Source organism: Cottoperca gobio, chromosome 15 (genome assembly GCF_900634415.1).
Source record: "Cottoperca gobio chromosome 15, fCotGob3.1, whole genome shotgun sequence".
Classification (NCBI taxonomy): domain Eukaryota; kingdom Metazoa; phylum Chordata; class Actinopteri; order Perciformes; family Bovichtidae; genus Cottoperca; species Cottoperca gobio.
The window spans coordinates 14674412-14693875 of record NC_041369.1 but is presented as its reverse complement, the minus strand read 5'-3'; the positions used below and the strand labels follow the sequence as shown (position 1 = coordinate 14693875).

The 19464-nt window shown below is 38.0% G+C and overlaps 2 protein-coding genes across 3 annotated transcripts; one reads left to right on the top strand and one right to left on the bottom strand.

The window, feature by feature from the left end:
* The first annotated feature begins 2121 nt into the window (after nucleotides 1-2121).
* hif1an (hypoxia inducible factor 1 subunit alpha inhibitor) lies at nucleotides 2122-10649 on the top strand. Its single transcript, XM_029450502.1, has 8 exons — nucleotides 2122-2534; nucleotides 5244-5494; nucleotides 7101-7249; nucleotides 7391-7536; nucleotides 7791-7897; nucleotides 8002-8065; nucleotides 8177-8287; nucleotides 8608-10649. The coding sequence occupies exons 1-8, from the start codon at nucleotides 2355-2357 to the stop codon at nucleotides 8662-8664; spliced, it is 1065 nt and encodes a 354-aa protein (XP_029306362.1). The 5' UTR covers nucleotides 2122-2354; the 3' UTR covers nucleotides 8665-10649.
* Nucleotides 10650-11677: 1028 nt separating this feature from the next.
* Nucleotides 11678-15093, bottom strand: cuedc2 (CUE domain containing 2). Of its 2 annotated transcripts, none has more exons than XM_029449539.1 (9): nucleotides 14960-15093; nucleotides 14018-14103; nucleotides 13788-13931; nucleotides 13642-13703; nucleotides 13309-13439; nucleotides 12995-13162; nucleotides 12851-12915; nucleotides 12703-12763; nucleotides 11678-12605 (listed from the first exon to the last, which is right to left on the bottom strand). In XM_029449539.1, the coding sequence occupies exons 2-9, from the start codon at nucleotides 14089-14091 to the stop codon at nucleotides 12459-12461; spliced, it is 852 nt and encodes a 283-aa protein (XP_029305399.1). In that variant the 5' UTR covers nucleotides 14092-14103; nucleotides 14960-15093; the 3' UTR covers nucleotides 11678-12458. The 2 variants fall into 2 exon arrangements, with proteins under 2 accessions (XP_029305399.1, XP_029305400.1); XM_029449540.1 differs by having other exon boundaries at nucleotides 14018-14155; nucleotides 14960-15063.
* Nucleotides 15094-19464: the final 4371 nt, after the last annotated feature.

Below are 19464 nucleotides of genomic sequence, written 5' to 3'. Positions count from 1 at the left end.
GGAAACACAGAGCATGGGAACCCACCAGGGAGCCCAAAACTAGTCCCTGCAGTGGAAATCTGCTGATAAAGCCTGAGTCAAGACAAAACATACAAGGTGTATCAGGTCTTTTAATTAATTTTTTATCACAAAATGCTTTTGAGATAAGATTATTTGGCTTTAAAAGGCTGTCACCAAAGGTGAACAACACAGAGTTCCAATGATCAAAGTGATTGATATGATGAACTCTATCGAGTTCAATACCAGTCTGACATTGACAAAACAGAGCAAGGCTCCATCAGCTGATCAGTCCATTGAGCAAGGTACAGTGTGAACTGCCATCTCATGAAGAGTGGTCGCCAAGTTATCAATACAGTGCTGAAGCAATGATGACCAGCGGTAAATATTGGTTCAAGATTTCAAAACTGTTGGCTCAGTTGTTTAATAAAGAGCGGCAAACAGAGCAGGGACTACTTCTGAGCATGTTCAATGAATAAATACTGTCATGTCCTGTTTTATACTTCAACAATGAGATTATTGCTTCCTACTGTACAGCGCATTGTTTAGATGAGTACTGGCGGAAGAAGTATTCAGATTCAGATTGTTTACTTAAGTAAAAGTATTATCATCATAATGTTCTTACTGTAATGTCAAAAGAAAGTACTTATTGTGCAGAATGACGCCTCACAGTGTCATGCATTTTTCTACTTAATGTTGTAGTGGTGTTACTAATTTCTCCAGCTTTATATACTTTGGGCAGTTTAGTCTAATACAATGCATCAAAAGTAACTTGTCGCTAAAGTTGTGAAATAAAAATAGTTGAACGTACAAAGTTTCCCTAAAAGTAGCTAAAGATGGTAATACTTAAGTGCAAGTAGCTAAGAATTACAAGTACAATGCTTGAGTGAATCATCTGATATATATTTTTTACCCCTGCATGCCGCTTTTATCAGTGCAAAAAAGACTAGATAGCAAAAAACAGTAGTGTTGAAGATTATTTTAGACATGTCTTGTCATCTCAATGCAGAATGGTGAACTGCAGTGCTGTGGGTTTGAGTCCAACCAGGCGGCAGCCCTGTGGCACGTTGAGGAGGAAGTCCTCTGCACGGTTACTTAATAAGGTTAGAGTACTTTCTTCCTCATTCATTAAAGTAAAACAACTAATACTATGGTAGCCTACATGTACATGTCCTGCATTTTACTTCGTAAAAGCAAAAAAGCATTAACAGCAAATGAAAGTATCAAAAGTAGCCTACAACATTTTAATGTACAATAGCCACATCATTCTTATTATTTAATGACGCAGAGATATGCTAGCAGCATAAATGAAGCCAATTTCTACTAAATTATACTTCTGGACATTTTACTCTACAACAATGCCTCATATTATATAAGATAATAACATATTTTGTGTTAAAAAAAATGTTATCTTTAAAGTCTATTGCTGTCAGATTAATCTCTATAAACAAATTCTGCATCCGCAGTTTATCGTCATCAGGCCAATGGGTTCCAAGATTGCTGTCAGATATATCCAGTGGGATAAAAATGACAATATCTCCTTCTGAAATTTAGTGTAATAGACATCTGAAATAAATACTCAAGTAAAGTACACCTTTTTATTTATAAAAAAAAAGATAACACAAAAACTTTATTGATCACACAGAGAAATGTACTTGTTACAGCAGCTCAAGAGTTAAAAAAAATGAGAGGAAAAAAGTGATTGAAATAAAACAACATAAAATCAAGACAAATATACAAATAAAATAACATAGCTATAAACACTATATGAGCTAAACACAGGATAAATGCAACCATAATTGTAATACACACATGATGTGAAGCATTTTATTAGGTCAAAACACATAAAAAAAATATATATATACAGTATATATATATTTTTATATATAAATATAATTGCAAATGATGCATGCATGGACTTGAGCAAATGCACTACAGTACTAGCTTAGATTGACTGAAATATTATTATGATTATTATTTCGCTGCACAAAATTGAAGTACAATAGCTCCCTCTTGTGGCAAAGGTACATTATTACAGCATGAGCATTTAGTCATCCGGTACACAAGGTGTCGCTGTCCGATATTCTCGGATCGAAGTGTTTTCCTGAATGTTTCATTTCGTGTCGTTTGTTTTCTGGCTGTCAACACGGTGTGTAAACATCTACACGGAACAGAGCCGGGGAGAGGGGCTGCTGCAGGACGGCACGCATTTCCTTAATTAATTTAATAACGGTGAATGGGAAAGCTTGTATGATAGTCTCTGTGGCCTAGCAGGGTAGAGTCCGGAAGAAAAGGCAGTGCCTGGCTGTTTCATTGTAAGCAGGACGGAGGCAGCTAATCAGCGCTCGTCGGCGACCATGGCAGCCGCGACCGTCGTGGAGGCTGATCCGGCGGCGAGCGAAGGCGGCGCGGCTTTCACTGCCGTCCAGAACTGGGACTGGGATGAGTCTCAGCTCCGAAAATATTCTTTTCCAACTAAGCCCATTCCCAGACTTTCTCATACGGACCCCAGAGCAGAGATGCTAATAAACAACGAGGTAAACCCACTAAGTTAGCATGCTGAAACTTTATACACACACCATAGATATTTCAGTCAGACCTCTACAAAGGTGGACCTGCACCACAAACCCTGTTAGATGTCAGTGCATTTGTCAAACACAGTGTATTCGTGTTCTAATAACGTATAGCGAGGTTGTGAGTTGTGAACTGTGGCTGTATAATTTGGTTAAGTTGTATTTCTTAGCCTGGTGTTCAGTGAAGGACTTCTTTGTTTTGTTTTTAGAAAGCAAGTAGCACCATTTGTAATGGTGAAATCATAATAACAACAGTATGTTAGGAGATGCATATGTAGAGCTGAAACAATTAGTCGAACTATCGATTAGTCAATTGAAAGAAAGATATTTTACATTTGTTGATATCATTTTTCAAGAAACAAATGCCTCCATAAGTGATAATTAAATGCATTCCAAAATAACAAGAGAAAACTGATTTTTTTTACATTTGATAATCTGTACTATACTATAAATACATAATACTATGCAATGCATCGGTCATGTCAATGGTTTATTGTTATTCATATATACAACATTTATTTTCACAATTAACACTTGAAAGGATGAAGGCACTTGCAAATGACAAGGTAGTAATACATGTAATCCATACTTTGGTGTTTATGAACCAAATCACTTAACAACGAGGAACTTTACCTTTGACATCTGGTTGAAAACACCTTCTGACATCGTTGTGGCTTCCTCACAAAGGCAACACGTTATTCGGTAATGCCACTAGCAGTTCAACTGTAAGTGATTTAATGTCGATTTCTCCTTTCCCTCTCAACTTGTGAAACAGCGGTAGGATTATATTTAAGCATGACAAATCAAGCTGAAATGCTCTACTGGACAGGTACTCAGATTGAGACAGTACTCTGTATGGATGTCATAATTACATATCTGAGTGGTAGGCTATTTGTTTTTGAAAGCAGTGAACAAGCTTTTTTGACTTCCTTGAAGCCGATGAGCAGCCGGACAATAGGAACAAATGCATGAAGACAAACTTCATCCTATCTCTAATGTCAGCTGGAGGGCTTCCCAGAAGGGCTATCTATCTGCTCAACATAGACAATAGGTAGCGTTTACATTAATCTCATGATGGGGCAATGAGTATTCATGCACATGGCTAGGAAGTTACTGATACACTTTTTGCTATTTTTACTTTTCTCTGGAAGACATGACATTTTCACATTTGCTTAATTTGGAGTGCCGCATGAAGTTTAGATAGGCTATAACACGAGGGTTGCCAGAAGCAGCATGACAAATGAAGGAAGAACATTCATGGAGCTGTTTGACTGATAATGAAATCAATTGATAGCCTTACTGGTATGTTTTTGTCTGGTTAGGTGAAACATCAACTTGTTTTCTCATGATTGCAGAATGCTTGTGCTGTACTCATCAGTGCACTGAGATACACAATGTGCACTAACATGTCTACCTTGATGTATACAACTTTCAATTATTTGCTTCCAAGAAGTCATATGACTTATGTGAAATCGGTGTGATGAAACTGTGCAGACAAAATAGGTGATGATAAACAAACAAAATCAGTCGGAGGTAGAATATTAATGGTTTGTTATAGTGTACCATTTGTACTAGTATTATTGAGGAAGATGAAAGTGAAAGATAAAAACCAATGCATGGTTTGCAATATTATATTTATAGCAGGCTGGAAGTTATTTGTTTGGCTTGAGAAAATTGAAGAAGTCTTTTTCAACAGGAGCTGTGAGCAATCTCATGTGTTGGTTTTAAACATGAGCGCCAGAGAAGAACAGCAGTGATATGTCCAAATATGTCCCTTTCATCCTGTTGCTATATTAGATGACGTTAATTTAAAAATAAATCATCATATTAGACCCCTGGCACAAAGGGCTTATTCGTGCATGTATGCAAGTCGTATCAAGGCAGAATTAAGATGTTAAGATACAATTGTGTTGCTTAAAAAGACATAAAAAGCCGATTCTACAACATTATTTTAACTCCTCAGACCGAAGACTCCCCGTGCTCTCGGGCGAAAGTAAAAAAAGAGTCGGTGCAGTGAGAGCGGGAGAGAGGGGGGAGAAAGTGCGCGCGTGGCAACGGGTGCGCGCCCACCGGTCTACGTTCAGTTAGTCACGTAGCCCTCGGAGCTTGGTGTGTGCAATGTCATAGACTGCAATATCGATGTACTATGCGAGCGTGTGTTGGGATTTATCTCCCTTTTGGCACAAAAGGTTATTTAAAGACCAATATAAATACCAATAGTTCCGGGATTTTGTGTGGAAAATTTACATAGTCAAGATGATACACATGCAGTGTTAATGAAACACGTCTCTTACTATACAACAATTAAATACACATTTTAAGGACTATTTTATGAACCACGTTAATTAAAAGTGAAACTATCAATTGCAGTTTTATGCAACTGAACACAACCTATAATTATATATATATATATATATATATATATATATATATATATATATATATATATATATATATATATATATATACACAATTGCCACAGTCAGTCATACAGCTATTATTCCTTTGTGCATTATTCTACAGAAAGAGTTGATTTTTCTCTTTAAAGAAACAAAGATTTGGAATATTCCTATATTGAAATGTTCTTTATCTGCAGTTTTATGCAATTGAAAACAACCTATAATTATATATATATAATATTCCTATATTGAAATGTTCTTTATCTGTTTTCAGGAACCAGTGGTTTTAACAGACACAAATCTTGTGTATCCAGCTCTCAAGTGGGACATTGCATACCTCCAGGAGAACATTGGAAATGGGGACTTCTCTGTTTACACTGCAGAAAAGCACAAATTCCTCTACTATGATGAGAAGAAAATGGCTAATTTTGAGAACTTTGTCCCCAAGTCACAACGAATGGAAATGAAATTCTCCGAATTTGTGGATAAAATGCATATAACGGAGGAAATGGGAGGAGAGGAGAGGTAAGATATATTTATAAGGATAATTTAGTCGCAACAGGAATTTGATGTAATGGCCCTGTCACACATGTCCTTATGACAGAAATGTATGCCGGTGCATACGAAAATTTGTCAGAGTCCAAAGAGGTCCAACTTTTCATCGGTCTACATGTCTAACCTATTGATATCGTATCACTTCCTATTACAAAATGTATCAGACGAATGCATAACGTATACACAAATATGGCGTATACAAAATATGGGCAACACGCTGGTGTACGTTGATATAAGGTAAGGTATTCATTAAGAGCTCACTGTGTTACGCTGGGGTGCGTTGTTGAACGCTGATGTTTTGAGCAAGTTCAAAATTACCGGACATACCCGACGTGTGCTTCATAAGATATGCAGACGTTACGTGAATACGGAATACGTAGGTGAATACTTACCTACGTAAATACAGTACGTGAATACTTACCTACGTAAATACAGTACGTGAATACTTACCTACGTGAATACCTACGTGTCTACGTTAGAGGAACGTTAGATATAGACTACGTTGGCTGACGGTGAATCCTACAGACAATGTATTGATAACGAGTGGATACCCTATTCCTACGCTATGTTAAGATGATGCCTGACGAAGGAGTAACTTATTAGACGTGTTTCTACAGTACAGCTAGCGTTCAGCATGTTAGCCGTTCTCCAGCATCAGCATGACGTGAACCAGATGGCACTTTTCCAGCTCCGTTGTCCAGACGCTCTGATACTTTTTAAATAAGTAAGTGATACGCTATCAATGTTTGACATACGTATAATAATTTGTTATGTATTCGTTATGTATACGTCAGCTACAACACCGCTGTGGAAAAGTTGGACATATTTGGACTCTGACACATTTTGAGCTAATTTTCATATACGCCGGCATGTTTCTGCCATACGGAGCTGTGTGACAGGGCCGTATGTCTGGCGTGTTCGGCGTGGCGTGTTCAGCATATCGTCTGCTTCCTTCAAACGATCACAACTTACCTTTAATTTATATCAACCTATTGCCGATATTTCGTATGCGCCGGCATACGTTTCTGTCATACAGATATGTGTGACAGGGCCTTAAGATATGTTCATATTAACCCTGCCTGGGCTGATCTAAACAAAATCCTCTTTTTGAAGTTCAAACAGGCAAGTGTCAGGAACTAAATGTGACTCTGCCACAGGTGTGATTGACAGTGAAGGGTGTTTTTCTCATGCAATGTAATTCAATGCAGAAAGATGGAACAAATTACCAAGCATTTGCACAGGAGAATCAGGGGAAAAGCCTGCTACTGTGATCTGACTGGGCCTGGCGACACACACACAGATCACTTACTAAAGCTGTTTGACTTGCTGGCACTTATAGTGGCTCTTATCTCTTTGCATTTTACAGTCCTCTTGCTTCAATGTCATATTGTTATTCATGGTTTAAAAGAGATGTAGTCTGCCTGAAATAGAAGTACCTTGTAAACAAGCTTATATCCTGCACACCCATGTTATAGCACCTATGAAAATGAGCTGCATTGCCACTTGTTTCAGACCTCTGAGAGTAGAACAAGTTGGCTCATAAATGTTTCATGTCTCTTTTCTGATGCATTTCAAGGGTATATCTGCAGCAGACCCTGAATGACACAGTCGGGAAGAAGATTGTTGTTGACTTCCTTGGTTTCAACTGGAACTGGATCAACAAGCAGCAAGCCAAGAGAAACTGGGGACAGCTGACATCCAACCTGCTGCTCATAGGCATGGAGGGTGAGGGCTCTTTTAGTAGTTAGCCACTCAAAAGGAATGCAGTTTTGCAGCCATTTGAAAAACACATTCTGCTTCAGTTATAATGTTGGCCTCGATGTTTTTCAACACATCATGTTTTGTGTTAATATTCTCTCACCACAGGCAATGTGACACCAGCACATTACGACGAGCAGCAGAACTTCTTTGCACAGATAAAAGGCCATAAGAGATGCATCCTGTTCCCTCCAGACCAGTTTGAGTGTCTCTATCCGTACCCTGTGCACCACCCCTGTGACAGACAGAGCCAAGTAAGAAATACTAGGGTTTAATATGTGAACTTACAACTTGGCATATGTGTTTAGTTATGTTACCTTCATATATAGTTGTAGAGATTTACAGTTAAGCTCTCAGAGGCATTATAGAATGATGTCTACATATTAAGTTATTATGAAGATCACTTGGTTAAGATGACTTGAAATACATAAAAACTGGATACTGGTTAATGCATGAGTTTCACTATATGTTCATGTTTTGTAATGAATCCATATTCTTTCATTTATAGGTTGATTTTGATAACCCTGATTTTGAGAAGTTTCCCCATTTTAAAAATGTTGTTGGCTATGAGACTGTCGTGGGCCCAGGAGATGTGCTCTACATCCCCATGTATTGGTAAGAAGTTCTTCCGTTTAACTTTTCAAGAGAAATGATGTTTTACTTATGTAGAAAGATTAAGATCCAAGATTTAGTTATTTATATTTATCTTCTGTCCTCAGGTGGCATCACATTGAATCACTGTTGAACGGCGGAGTGACGATCACTGTAAACTTCTGGTACAAAGTACGCATATTTGAGTCATTGCACGCAGCTCGTCGCCTTCACATTTGTGTTGTCTCTGCCACCGCGTGTTTCTTCATGATCACTCACCTTTTTTTTGTCTCTTTTGTTCAGGGTGCCGCTACACCCAAGAGGATAGAATACCCCCTGCGAGCTCATCAGAAGGTGGCCATCATGAGAAATATTGAGAAAATGCTGGGAGAAGCACTCGGAGACACGCGTGAGGTAAAATCACTTGCTTTTATATCCTCTTCACAAACTCTTTTTTTCCATCATCAGCTGCATAAGTCGCACATGAATGTCACACGGTCACTTTCTAGAACATCAAATCAGATCTACATTTAGGTCACCTGTTATGAAATTAACATTCATTACATGAAATCCCTGGGGCATGCTGACCCTTCCAGCAACCTAATTACTGTGAATATTTATGGCTTACCTGAATTTAGTTTGAAGGAAAGATGTATGCAGTCTGGGACCATGTAATATGTCTGACACTACGAAGTAGATGATCCTAACCAAGAGTCCTTTTCGTTTTCCTGCAGGTCGGACCTTTACTGAAAACGATGATCAACGGGCGATATGACCAGGATCTCTGTTAGAAACTGTTTGCCGTGTGAAAGTGACACTGCTGCGTGCGTAATGCACATTCTGACTTTGGAGCTACGTATCACTGCACGGCAAGCGGCCATTTTAAAACCATCACGATTCAGTCGTCTCCGAGTGCCATGGTCATTGCAAATACATCAGTCACAGAAGAAACATCTGACTACCTTATGGGAATTCACCCTACTTCCAGAAGTCTTTTGTCTTTGAAGAGAAGGTCTACGTTGGCTTATGTCTAGACATATTTATGTAAAACAATGTTCTCTCATAATTCAAGTTAATGGGTTTTTGGCTGCGTTTGCTCAACCAGTCGGTAGAAGTTGTCTGAGATCGGTACCTTTGGCACAAGCTCTACTTAAACCACTAATGGATGAGTCGAGGGGTTTTACAAATACAGCACACGGTTACAGACGGGACATTTCATACATGTAATAAGACAGTTGTGGGTTGATTTCTAAGTGTGGAGTGATCATATTGTATTCTCCATCGTTATCACAAAGACAGCTTTAAAACAGATTGGGTTCGTACCTCTATAGTTGTGTTTTTTTAAATATTTATCCACGTAATCTGCATTATCTCCACGCCGACATGGTTTTAAGGGAATGATTCTCAAGAATTTCCTGTTGCAAAGAAGACGGCATGGTAATAAAACACGGGAGACCAGTGATAAGAAACTGGAAGGAAATATGTGTGGGTGTTTAAAATAAATAAAAGGGAGCTCATATATTCAGCTGAAGGAATATGTGACTGCTTGCAGCTAAATTGTTTTAGCTGAGCGACACTTCTTTGTGTTTATTTATGCTCTTGCTCGTTTGATTTGTTTGACTTTATGAATGTGCTATTCTGCGAACCAGTAATAGGTGAGAGGGCACTGAAAAATAAATGACATTGCAATTTTAGTTGCAAATACAGTTAACTTAAATAAATAAAATGAAAAGGAGTCACAAGTGAGTCACTAGCTTCTTGGGAAACTCCTCAGAGTAATTACACGTGACGTTTTCTTGGGAATATGATGGTTAAACGTGGTTGAAGTGAACTGCTTATAGATTTATGTTGAAATCTTATCAACCGACTGAACTAGCAGTGCCATCTGCTGGGATGTAGCTAAATGTATCAGCCATTGCAGTGCAACAAAATATACCATCTAGTGGTGAAGTTGTATATCTGCCTGGTGCTTGCACTATACTGTTGCAAAACACATTCAATATGCTGTATTAAACGCAGCAGATCTGAGATGAAATTACACTTTGATGCGTACAAGTCTAATTCCAGTTGGAACGCCGTACTTGCTCTTTTGATCACTGTCTGTTAACAATCCTCAGAAATGCACTTATTTTTACTTGCATGCAGCCATATTTCAAAGACCTTAAAGTGACAGCGACGTGAGAGATGGCTGTCTCTGTACAAGTTTGAAGTGCTGCTGTGAAAATGTGCATTAAACAAAAGGGGAGGATCATTTCCCAGGGTGTGCTGTATGTGCCAACATACAAACCAGTAGATGGTTCTCATATTCAGAAAGCTTTGCTTTCCTGTGACAGAGTGGTGAACTATTGGGAGTATCCAGGCACTTAATTCACCAGGAATATACAAGTTTTCAGGGCTTTATTATTAATGTTTACCCTTTAAAGTCTTGATATTGTGCATATCTATTTCTTAGAACTTGCACGATGATGGATTTGAGATACTTCCTCTGGGGAAAAAATAATTTATCTGATGTAAGACTGAGGTTTCATCTCTCTATTGCTGGGTTAACCCTGTTTACTGTATGTGCCTTGCTTAATTATGGCATGGCACTAAATGTTACGACTTGATTTTTTTTTTTTTATGGTCAAAATGTTTGTTTTCACTCTGGTATTAAACAGCTTTAAAGGTGGGATTGACAAGGGTTCATAGAGATAGAGGCATGTTTTATTGATTTTAGTTTTGAACATGCAGTACGTGCTCTCCTTGTTCCTCTGATTAAAGTGTGTTTGCAAACTTCTACACAACTGAGTTCTGAATGATTTATTATACTCTAGAACATAAGATACTTTGTTGATCTAGTGTCTTAAGTAACAAGAGTGAACAATTCAAACAATACGACGTGAATGATCTACAAAAATTAGTATTTATTTACTACAAATTGTGGTTCAGTTGTTTCTTAAAGCACAGGGTTAAAACTCTGGAAAAACTTGACTTAACAGCTTCATATAGTAATTAAAGACGACATTGCTGCTGATAACACAACTTTTCAACACTATTGTGTTACACCTACACTCCTAAACTAGGTTATACCACCAATGAAAAACAATTGCTTATAGTTGCTAGTAATGGATGCAGAGGGGAACACAAATAAACAGTATATATTTATAAAAAAAACCTGACCAACCCATTTATCCTAATATACAACTAACAAGAATCAAATACGTATATAATCATAATCAAAGTTTTCCACAATCACAAGCAAAGCTAAACTCTATTGGTAGATAAGTGGATCACTTCAGTAACATGTTAACAAAACCTGAGAGCACACAACTGCCCTCATGACAATAAATACATGATCGGAGACTTTGTAAGTCTGAACATCTCTATCAAAAATAAAGATAATGCTGTTGAACTTCAAAATCCAGTCCTGCTCAACATTTAGGGGGCAAACACAGTCCTCCACGTCAATATGCCAAAAAAACAAATGATAGTGCTGTAATATGTGCACCTCGTGAGAATGGAATTTGTTGTGCTAGAAAATTAATGACCAATTCATTTGATAGTTATACAGTGTTTTCCATTCAAGTTCAGTAATACAATTATATTTAGGATATTCAGGACTGTGGCCTTGCTCTTGTTGCGAGCAGCATATTTACTTGTTATGGGGACAATTCAAGGTGGTACTCCTGCCTGGAAGCATAGACTCCTTTATCTGGATCATTTTTGCTCAAATCTGGAACAGATTGAGAAAAAAACTCTGATCTGTTCAGCAACTTTATCCGGATAGCTGATAGCCTGTTTCGTGCAGGACAGATTCTTTAGTCTTTAGATGACATTCACCACTGCACACATTACAGTCTAGTCTTTGTAAGTACACAATACTGTGGGCGTATCATAAGGACAATAAACTTCACATCTGTAGCACACCATAGATATCCAACCAAAACCCTTAGGTGAAGATTGATGAGGATACCCACCGTACAAATGTTCATAAAAAAAAATACTTTTAATTTGAAAACCAGTTTGTAGCACAACAATTGTCCGAATCACAAGGTTTGACCAAACATTTCCCCAGCACTGTATTCCTGCGTGATGTAAAAATAGAGCTTTAAATAAAATTGGCATCAATGATTTAATATGTACATAAAAAAAGCAGTCGAGACTTGTCAAGAAGAAACTCTACAGCACCATAAGATCTTATTTACAGGAAAGACAATACAACATCATAATTCTGAATCTATATTGTCTATTGGGAGTTTAAAAACAAAAACAAATAAAATGAAGAGGTAAAAAAGGACAACAATGTCAGTGCAACATCAGACCTGCTGAGATGGCAATAAGTAGATAGCTGTTACACAAACAAGAACACAAGTTACAACATCCTTACCAAAATATCACACAACTTTAAAAGCTCACCAAGCAACTGAAACACAGTAATTTAATGTTTTAACCAAGGCATATAATGGTAACAATATTTTAAAATAAGCCACTGACACACTAACAAATATGTTCCTATACTTGGACAAAAAGAACTTAATAAATAAAAAAATATAAAAAGTGTAAACAATATTATCAGTAGCTGCTGATTACACTATTGGGCTCGTCATCAATGGAATCTGTACTTTCGTGCAGGCTTGAGGTTGACATATGTCTTTTTCATGTCCTCTTCATCATCTTTTTTCACAAGCTGATATCGCTCTCCTTTTGTGGTTACCACCTGGTTACTGTGGTACCGAACTAGCTTCTTTGGAGCCTGTAAAAAAACAAACAAACACCAGAATTAAAGTTTCATTGGATGAAACATATGCATTTAAGATATAGTTACATTTTGAATATGGAGTATAACTTACATCTTTGGGGGGCAAAGGCCGGTGTGTTTTCTTATCATCATCCCTGTCCACCAGCATGTACCTATGGAGATGTAATATAGTCATAAACATAGACACAAAGAAGTGAGGCACGCGCTGCTCTCCACAGGATGATAGCAATCTTACTCACTTCTCAAGGATGCTCTCTTTAAGTTTCTGGTCTGGCACTTTGGAAATACTCTTCCCGGGGTTTACCTGAGACAACAGGACACCATCAAATTACACTGCTTAACATGCACGAGGGAATTTTTGTGCGTGTGTGGCAGAGACTCACATTAAGAGGAAATGGACTGAGTTGGACATCTCCCTCTATTATAAGGCGCACAGCTTCCTCCATGTCTCCTTTGGCAATACACAGGGCGCTGCGAGCCTCGGACAGACTGCACTTTGGAAACATTTCCAGCAGGTGCTGCTCCTGGGACTCCCACACAGACACCGGTAGCTGGAAATATATACAATTATGTTAGCTTTAGATTTAGGTGGATGTAAACAATATCAACAGTAGGAAACAAGATGAGCACAAGTTAAATTATAGTAATTAAATCATGAAATGATAATTGAAATGAATAAAGGATTTCTGATCCTAACCTTGGCAGTGGCGCCCTCTGTCTGTGTTTTAAGGCACTGCGTTTCTGCTGGTGGAGGTTCACTGGGCAGGCTGGTGAGTTTCAATGAAATCTCTTCTGTCTTTGGCTTAGCTTCAACATTTTTTACACCAGCTAAGAAGGAAACAAATTAAACATCAGCACACTGCAGTATAAATGTTAGGCCGATGATTCCCATCGGAAATGAGTGGTGGCACTGCCCAATAAACTTTGTTTTGGTGACTCCTTTGGTAACATTATGAAAATGAAGGAATCAATTGAAAAGGGAAAGACTGCCACAGTACCGCATGTATTAGAAATAACAGTAAAACAATACCTGAGGTCCGAGCAGTGGCCAGTTTTGAAGCCAGATTGAACATCATTTCACAGACTTTGACACTGCAAATGGAAAAACATAATTGTAATAACAACAAACGCTGGAGTGATGTAGCTGTCTAGAAAGAAGTGGGATTGTCTGTTTACCTGTCAATGTCAGCAAAGCCAGGTATATAAGCTTCTAGCATCTCTGCAAAGACCTCCACGTCAAAGTTCTCCTCAACACTCTGCTGAGAGCCGAGATCCTCCAGGACTCCAGTGATGTAAGACAGAAGAACATCATCCAATGTGCTATATTGAGAGGTAAAAAGATAGGTTACTATAAAACTTACTTTTTTTTGTAAGGATGCTAAAAAAAAAGCTGTGCATTTGTTTACCTGAGATCTGCATCAGGAATGTAAGCCTGAATAAATTCGTGCAGCGCATTGTGGATGATTTTGTGGAGGTCCATTGTGTCAAAGTGCTGGAGTTGGGGTACAGCAGACGGTCAGGGCAGTTATAGTGAGCAGCAGTGACTGCAGACGTTAAATAACCAAACACAACAGTTGTTCCTCCTGTACCAAATATGGTACAACATCAGCTAAGACCTAACATTACACGGACACGTGACAAAAGCATTTCTTACGAAAGCTTGGTTATGAAAGCTTGGTTATGAAAGCTTGCTGTCGCTATAGGTCAGTATTGACTTTTACGACCGAACTTAAGTTACATGAACTTCTCAGTTGGTAGACAGTCAAGTTACCAGGATGCAACTACGACACATATTACAATAGCTGAGGAAGCTACTTAACGCCTACATTAAACAAAGTAAGTTAATTGGTGATAAAGCAACCGTAACGTTACATTTATAAATGTAGTTTATGGCATCAATAAATATGTTTGCACCACACTGTAACGTTACCTATACAACGTTAGGTTAATAACCTTGCTAGCGTTGTTTTTTTCTTGCCCCGCGTGTTGCACGGACGTTAACGTTAGTTGTCAGCTAACATGGCATATAATGTTTAATTAATAACACCACGGCTAAGCCACCATTAGCTAACATTAAACAGTTGCAGACGGGCAGCGGTGTGTCACTATCCATCTCACACAGCCAATTGTTCCACGTCCTGTCGTAGTTTCTCAATATTATCAGTGTTCATTCATCAATAAGGTTAACCTACATCTTCGTATCTTCTAGGAGAAATAACGGTAGGTTGCTAACGCTAGCTAAGTTATTTTTAGCTAACAACTGTTAGCCAACGGTTAACACTTCATGCCAAACTGAGCTCGGTTGTTTAGCGTTATATCGTAGCGACTTTTAATGGAGTAAAACTTACTGTGACAGAAATTATGGGGACATGAAGCTCAAAGTTTTCCCCAAAAATATAAGGGGGATGCTGATCAGTGCTGCGGTTACTGGCTTGTATATCCGTGCTTGTTAGCCCGCACGGTTTAAAACATTGCTACGTCATTTCCTCTGATTGTAAACAGCCTGGTTAAATGCAGCTATTATTCTATGAATGTCTATGTAGCTATGCGTGTGATATTTCTGTGGAGTGATTGTTTAAAACGGATTTGAAATGCTATATGTATAATGCTATATTTAATATTTATATATTTTGAGAGACAGAAGCCATATTTCTTTATGGACACTTCAGTGTCCGGCACAATCACATGTGTATTATACCACCTACTGATTAGCAACTGTTTTGAAAATTAATTAATCATTTGAATCATTTTCAAGAAGAAATGCCACAAATTAGCTTGTTAGGGTTAACCCTAACCCTTCTGTTTTTCTGTTTAGACAAAACAAGTAATTTAAAGACTCTTCGAAAAATGTGATGGATGTTTATTTTCTTTATTTTCTGTCATTTTATTGACCAAACAACTATAACGACTATACAAATCATTTCTATTTACTGTGCTACATTACATGGAGATTTATTTATATCCCGAAATTCCCTCCTTTTTAGGTTTCTTTCCAACTAACTAAAATAATTTCAACTGCAGCTATTATATGTAAGCTATTCCACACATATCTGCAAGGTAATAAACAAGGGGAATATACACTACATATAGTATTAAGTGAGTCTGCAACACTATGTGTCAAGATGATCTCAGTAAACTATTAACCTATTCCTTATGTTTTGCTAAGTCAAAAAAGTACAGCAGGAATCAAAAACAAACAACGTAAAATAGGCGAAGGAACCTCTGCATTAATAATTGATACCATAATAAATTCTACTCATCATGAACACATAGTAATGAGTCTAATATGTTAACATCTTTTTCATGTGTTCCAGCTCTCATCAAATATGAAACCTAGGCATTTACAATTAAATGTACAGCTACCATGTTTGATCAACACTTTCTCCTCAATAAATGTGAAGCTTTCTGTGACCCACCTTTCCTGACTCAGTGTCTGAACACTGGTCTAGCCTACATTAGGCCAGCAAATAGTCTACTCTCACTTGGACATTATCTTATATCTTTTGCAAGATCCATACATAGTTGATGATCAAAGTGTTATCTGAGGCAACATCAATGATGTCATCAGATCCTGCTCTCAGTTACCTCCGCCTGTGTTGGTATTATAGCAGATATGTACCTGTAAATCATTAATGCCCATTCAATTGTTTCCCTGCTCCCTCGGGAGTATCTCTTGCCGGCTGTAGTGTATCATGAGGGAAATATGGTACACGCTGCTGATAAAACAAGCAAGAACAGTTCTAAACTTGGCTGAACTCTGTTTCAACTCTGAGCTCATGGCTAGACAGGTGGGGCTGAGGTATCGGAGGAGAGCGTGTAAAATCTACAGCAAAGGAGAGCATCTCGGTTTTCTCCAATGTGTCTTAACGGCTGACACTGAGAAGAGCCTGCAAGCCAGCACACACTAACGTACACACACACATAATCAGGAGCATCACAATACTGTAATATTATGTTCACACTTGTGTTGAAATTGTACAGAATTAAGCTTCAGGCAACGTTCGCTTACACTTTTACATATAAAGCAAATTCTTAACTGCAGTGTCACATTTAGCCCCAAAACAAAAATGAATGATCTAAATAAAAGCCACCCTGGATGCTGTATGTAATCATGTTTTTCATCTTCTCCAATGCAGAATTCAGTGGTAAATATTAACTCATGCTGACAGACATACAAAAGCTGAAACTGGGGGTTCTTTTTTTCTTGTTTTGAAGGTAAAAGGTATCCCAACACTAGATGGCAGCATTGAGTTATTCGTGACAGCAGGAACTCATCCTCACGCTACGGTTTGCTCTTGACACCTCCCAGTAGAAACAAAACAACAAAAGAGATTCACTGCTAATATCAGATCCACAATAGTTTATTGCATCTTGGCATGAAATACTCTTATTGATATTTTTAAAACAGCCTTATTCATTCTGTAACACATTTTAAACTTAAAACAGATGGTGTGAGTTCACCAGTACAGAAGCAACATTCTTGTGCTTAAATTTGATCAGCTGCCATTATCAGAATACAAGTGTTGTTGATGCCGATGACTTACAGTCCTATCAAGGAACAACGATAAAAAGTCATTTATGTTTGGTTCGTGCCTTCATGAGAAAGGACTTCACAGCTTTGTGCATGTAATGGCTAAGCAGTCCATGTTTTGTGTGAGTGTGAGAGGGAGAGAGAGAGAGAGAGAGGAGAGAGGGAGACTTGCATGCATGCATGCATCTACTGGCTGTACTGAAGCATCCTCAGCCAGTGATGCTTTTATCCAATCAATGTTTAAATAGTGCATGATAACACATTGCAAAAGAGGAAATCTCTGATTTTATTTAACTAAGATGATAATAGAACAAATATCTCACAGGTGAAATTAGCCTCACTTAAAAGATAGAAGCACTCGTAAAGGTTAAAGTATTCTTTTGAGCTGTTTGTCTCGGTCACACCTCCTCAAACAGTCTCAACTGAAACAAACATCCTGAGAGACACACAGACATTCAGCTGTATAATCATTGTATAACATATAAACACACAATGAGTCAAAGCAATGTATACAAATGTTATATAACTTCAATAATAACAAGGAACATATTGCACCTTTAGCCTCAAGCAATGTTGTTAATAAAAATTGCCATTGAGGGAGGCACAAACAAGTAGGAATGGTTGAGTTAAAACGCTTGTGACAGAACCATATCCTTGTGATTTTCTGTGCATCTGTGTCACAGTAAAACAGATAATTAAATATATTTGCATATTTTGATAAAATGTATTTATTGTAAGTTTTAAATAGACAGCTTCAGTTTGTCCAAAGTGCATATATGAAGGGAAACTAAATTGGAAATGAATGCATTTCTTCTGCTTTTAGGAACAAGAGGTGTTTTATTCAAACACGGAAGAAATCATTAAAGAACTTCTAAACTCATTCATTCCACTTTAATGTAAGTGGAGGACAAACGTTAATATGTGCTAATGGTATGTTTACACATTTCCCTTCCTATATGCCAGGGTACAATCAAGCATGTCATGCAACAATGTCGAGGCAGGGCACATAATGTGGATATTGTACTGGTGGCACAGATTTCCATTTTCACACAGACAATGGGGACTGGGGGTTGGCTGGGGGGATGTCTGAGTAAAAAAAAAAAATTACGATTCTCATCAGAGTCACAAAAACACTGAATGATTTACTGCCAAATTAATTACCCTTTACCCAACTTTAGACAATAATGCTCGGAGCTGTCTGTCGGAACAGTATTATTCTATTAACGTTCGATTTGCAGTTCAGCCAGAGTGACTTCATATTTAGATTTTATTGTATTTTCTTAGTGAATGTGTAGCATTGCATCCACAATAGAAAGGCACAGAATGATGTGATATGTTCAGTTGAATCACCTGCGAGATGAGATCAGCACATTAATTGCAGAGAGAATTTGTTAAAATGTTTAAACACTTAACATATCTGTTCCAAAGCATTACAAAAGGTGCATTTACAGAGTGAATTCAAGCACAGTAAAGTTTAATTAATTAAAACTTTTACGATATAAGGCCTCCTTTACAATCATAACCCATCTTTAATCAAATCTCAGACTTACTAATAATTTCCACTCTCTGCTTGGTTTTGAAGGTCGCGTGATTCAAAGCGTTATTGTGTCGATTTTTTACACAAGTACAGTATTAACAACACTTGTGAAATCAAAGTTGGCATATCATTTTAATAACATTTGAACCTTACACTTTTTGATTTATTTATAAAGAGCTGCAGGTTAGTGACTTGAAGGGACTTGGAGCATGAGATTAGCTGGCTGGTTGTCCGAGGGCGCGTCTGACCTGATCCAGATCCGGGCCACCTGTGTGGGCGAGCCTGCCCTCCCGTCTGCCTCCTGTACCGTCTCCAGGAAGGAGTCACCAGGGCAGCGCATTTCCACTTTTCCCCTCCACTTAAACTTCCAAGAGTGCATGATTATAGACAGGACGTGTAGAACACGAAGCACGCAAATCTTAGTCTCAAATCAAACAGAAAAATTATATATTTAATGCAGGAAAAAACTGAACTTTTAGATATGCAATGTAAGATGTAAGATATTTGAATTGCAGTTTTACAGTAAAGTTTGTTGGTGCATGAATAGGTGCAGGAAGTAGGGCGAAACACAACTAGCCGAGGTACATCTCAGTAAATGGCCTGGTCTCCCTTGGTCTGTGTCTCTGTTCAGCAGTCGATAGGTTAACCTGCCCGTGGCATCCATCTTGTGTGGCCCCCCTCGCATTACCATTGATCTGAAGGAAATAAAGAGCACACGTGTTATTATATACAGCCCAGAAAAACACCCTCTCACAGTGATGGAGTGAACAGGCCAAACGTATGAA

Bases quoted from the DNA above. Each gene is read 5' to 3' on its own strand.
- cuedc2 (XM_029449539.1), bottom strand. From the start codon at position 14,091: ATGGACCTCCACAAAATCATCCACAATGCGCTGCACGAATTTATTCAG. The intron at 12,916-12,994 runs GTGAGTCTCTGC...CTGTTGTCTCAG, and splicing joins TCAGTCCATTTCCTCTTAAT to GTAAACCCCGGGAAGAGTAT. The intron at 12,606-12,702 runs GTAAGTTATACT...GTTTTTTTACAG, and splicing joins GGCCTTTGCCCCCCAAAGAT to GCTCCAAAGAAGCTAGTTCG.
- hif1an (XM_029450502.1), top strand. From the start codon at position 2,355: ATGGCAGCCGCGACCGTCGTGGAGGCTGATCCGGCGGCGAGCGAAGGC. The intron at 5,495-7,100 runs GTAAGATATATT...ATGCATTTCAAG, and splicing joins GAAATGGGAGGAGAGGAGAG to GGTATATCTGCAGCAGACCC. The intron at 8,288-8,607 runs GTAAAATCACTT...GTTTTCCTGCAG, and splicing joins CACTCGGAGACACGCGTGAG to GTCGGACCTTTACTGAAAAC.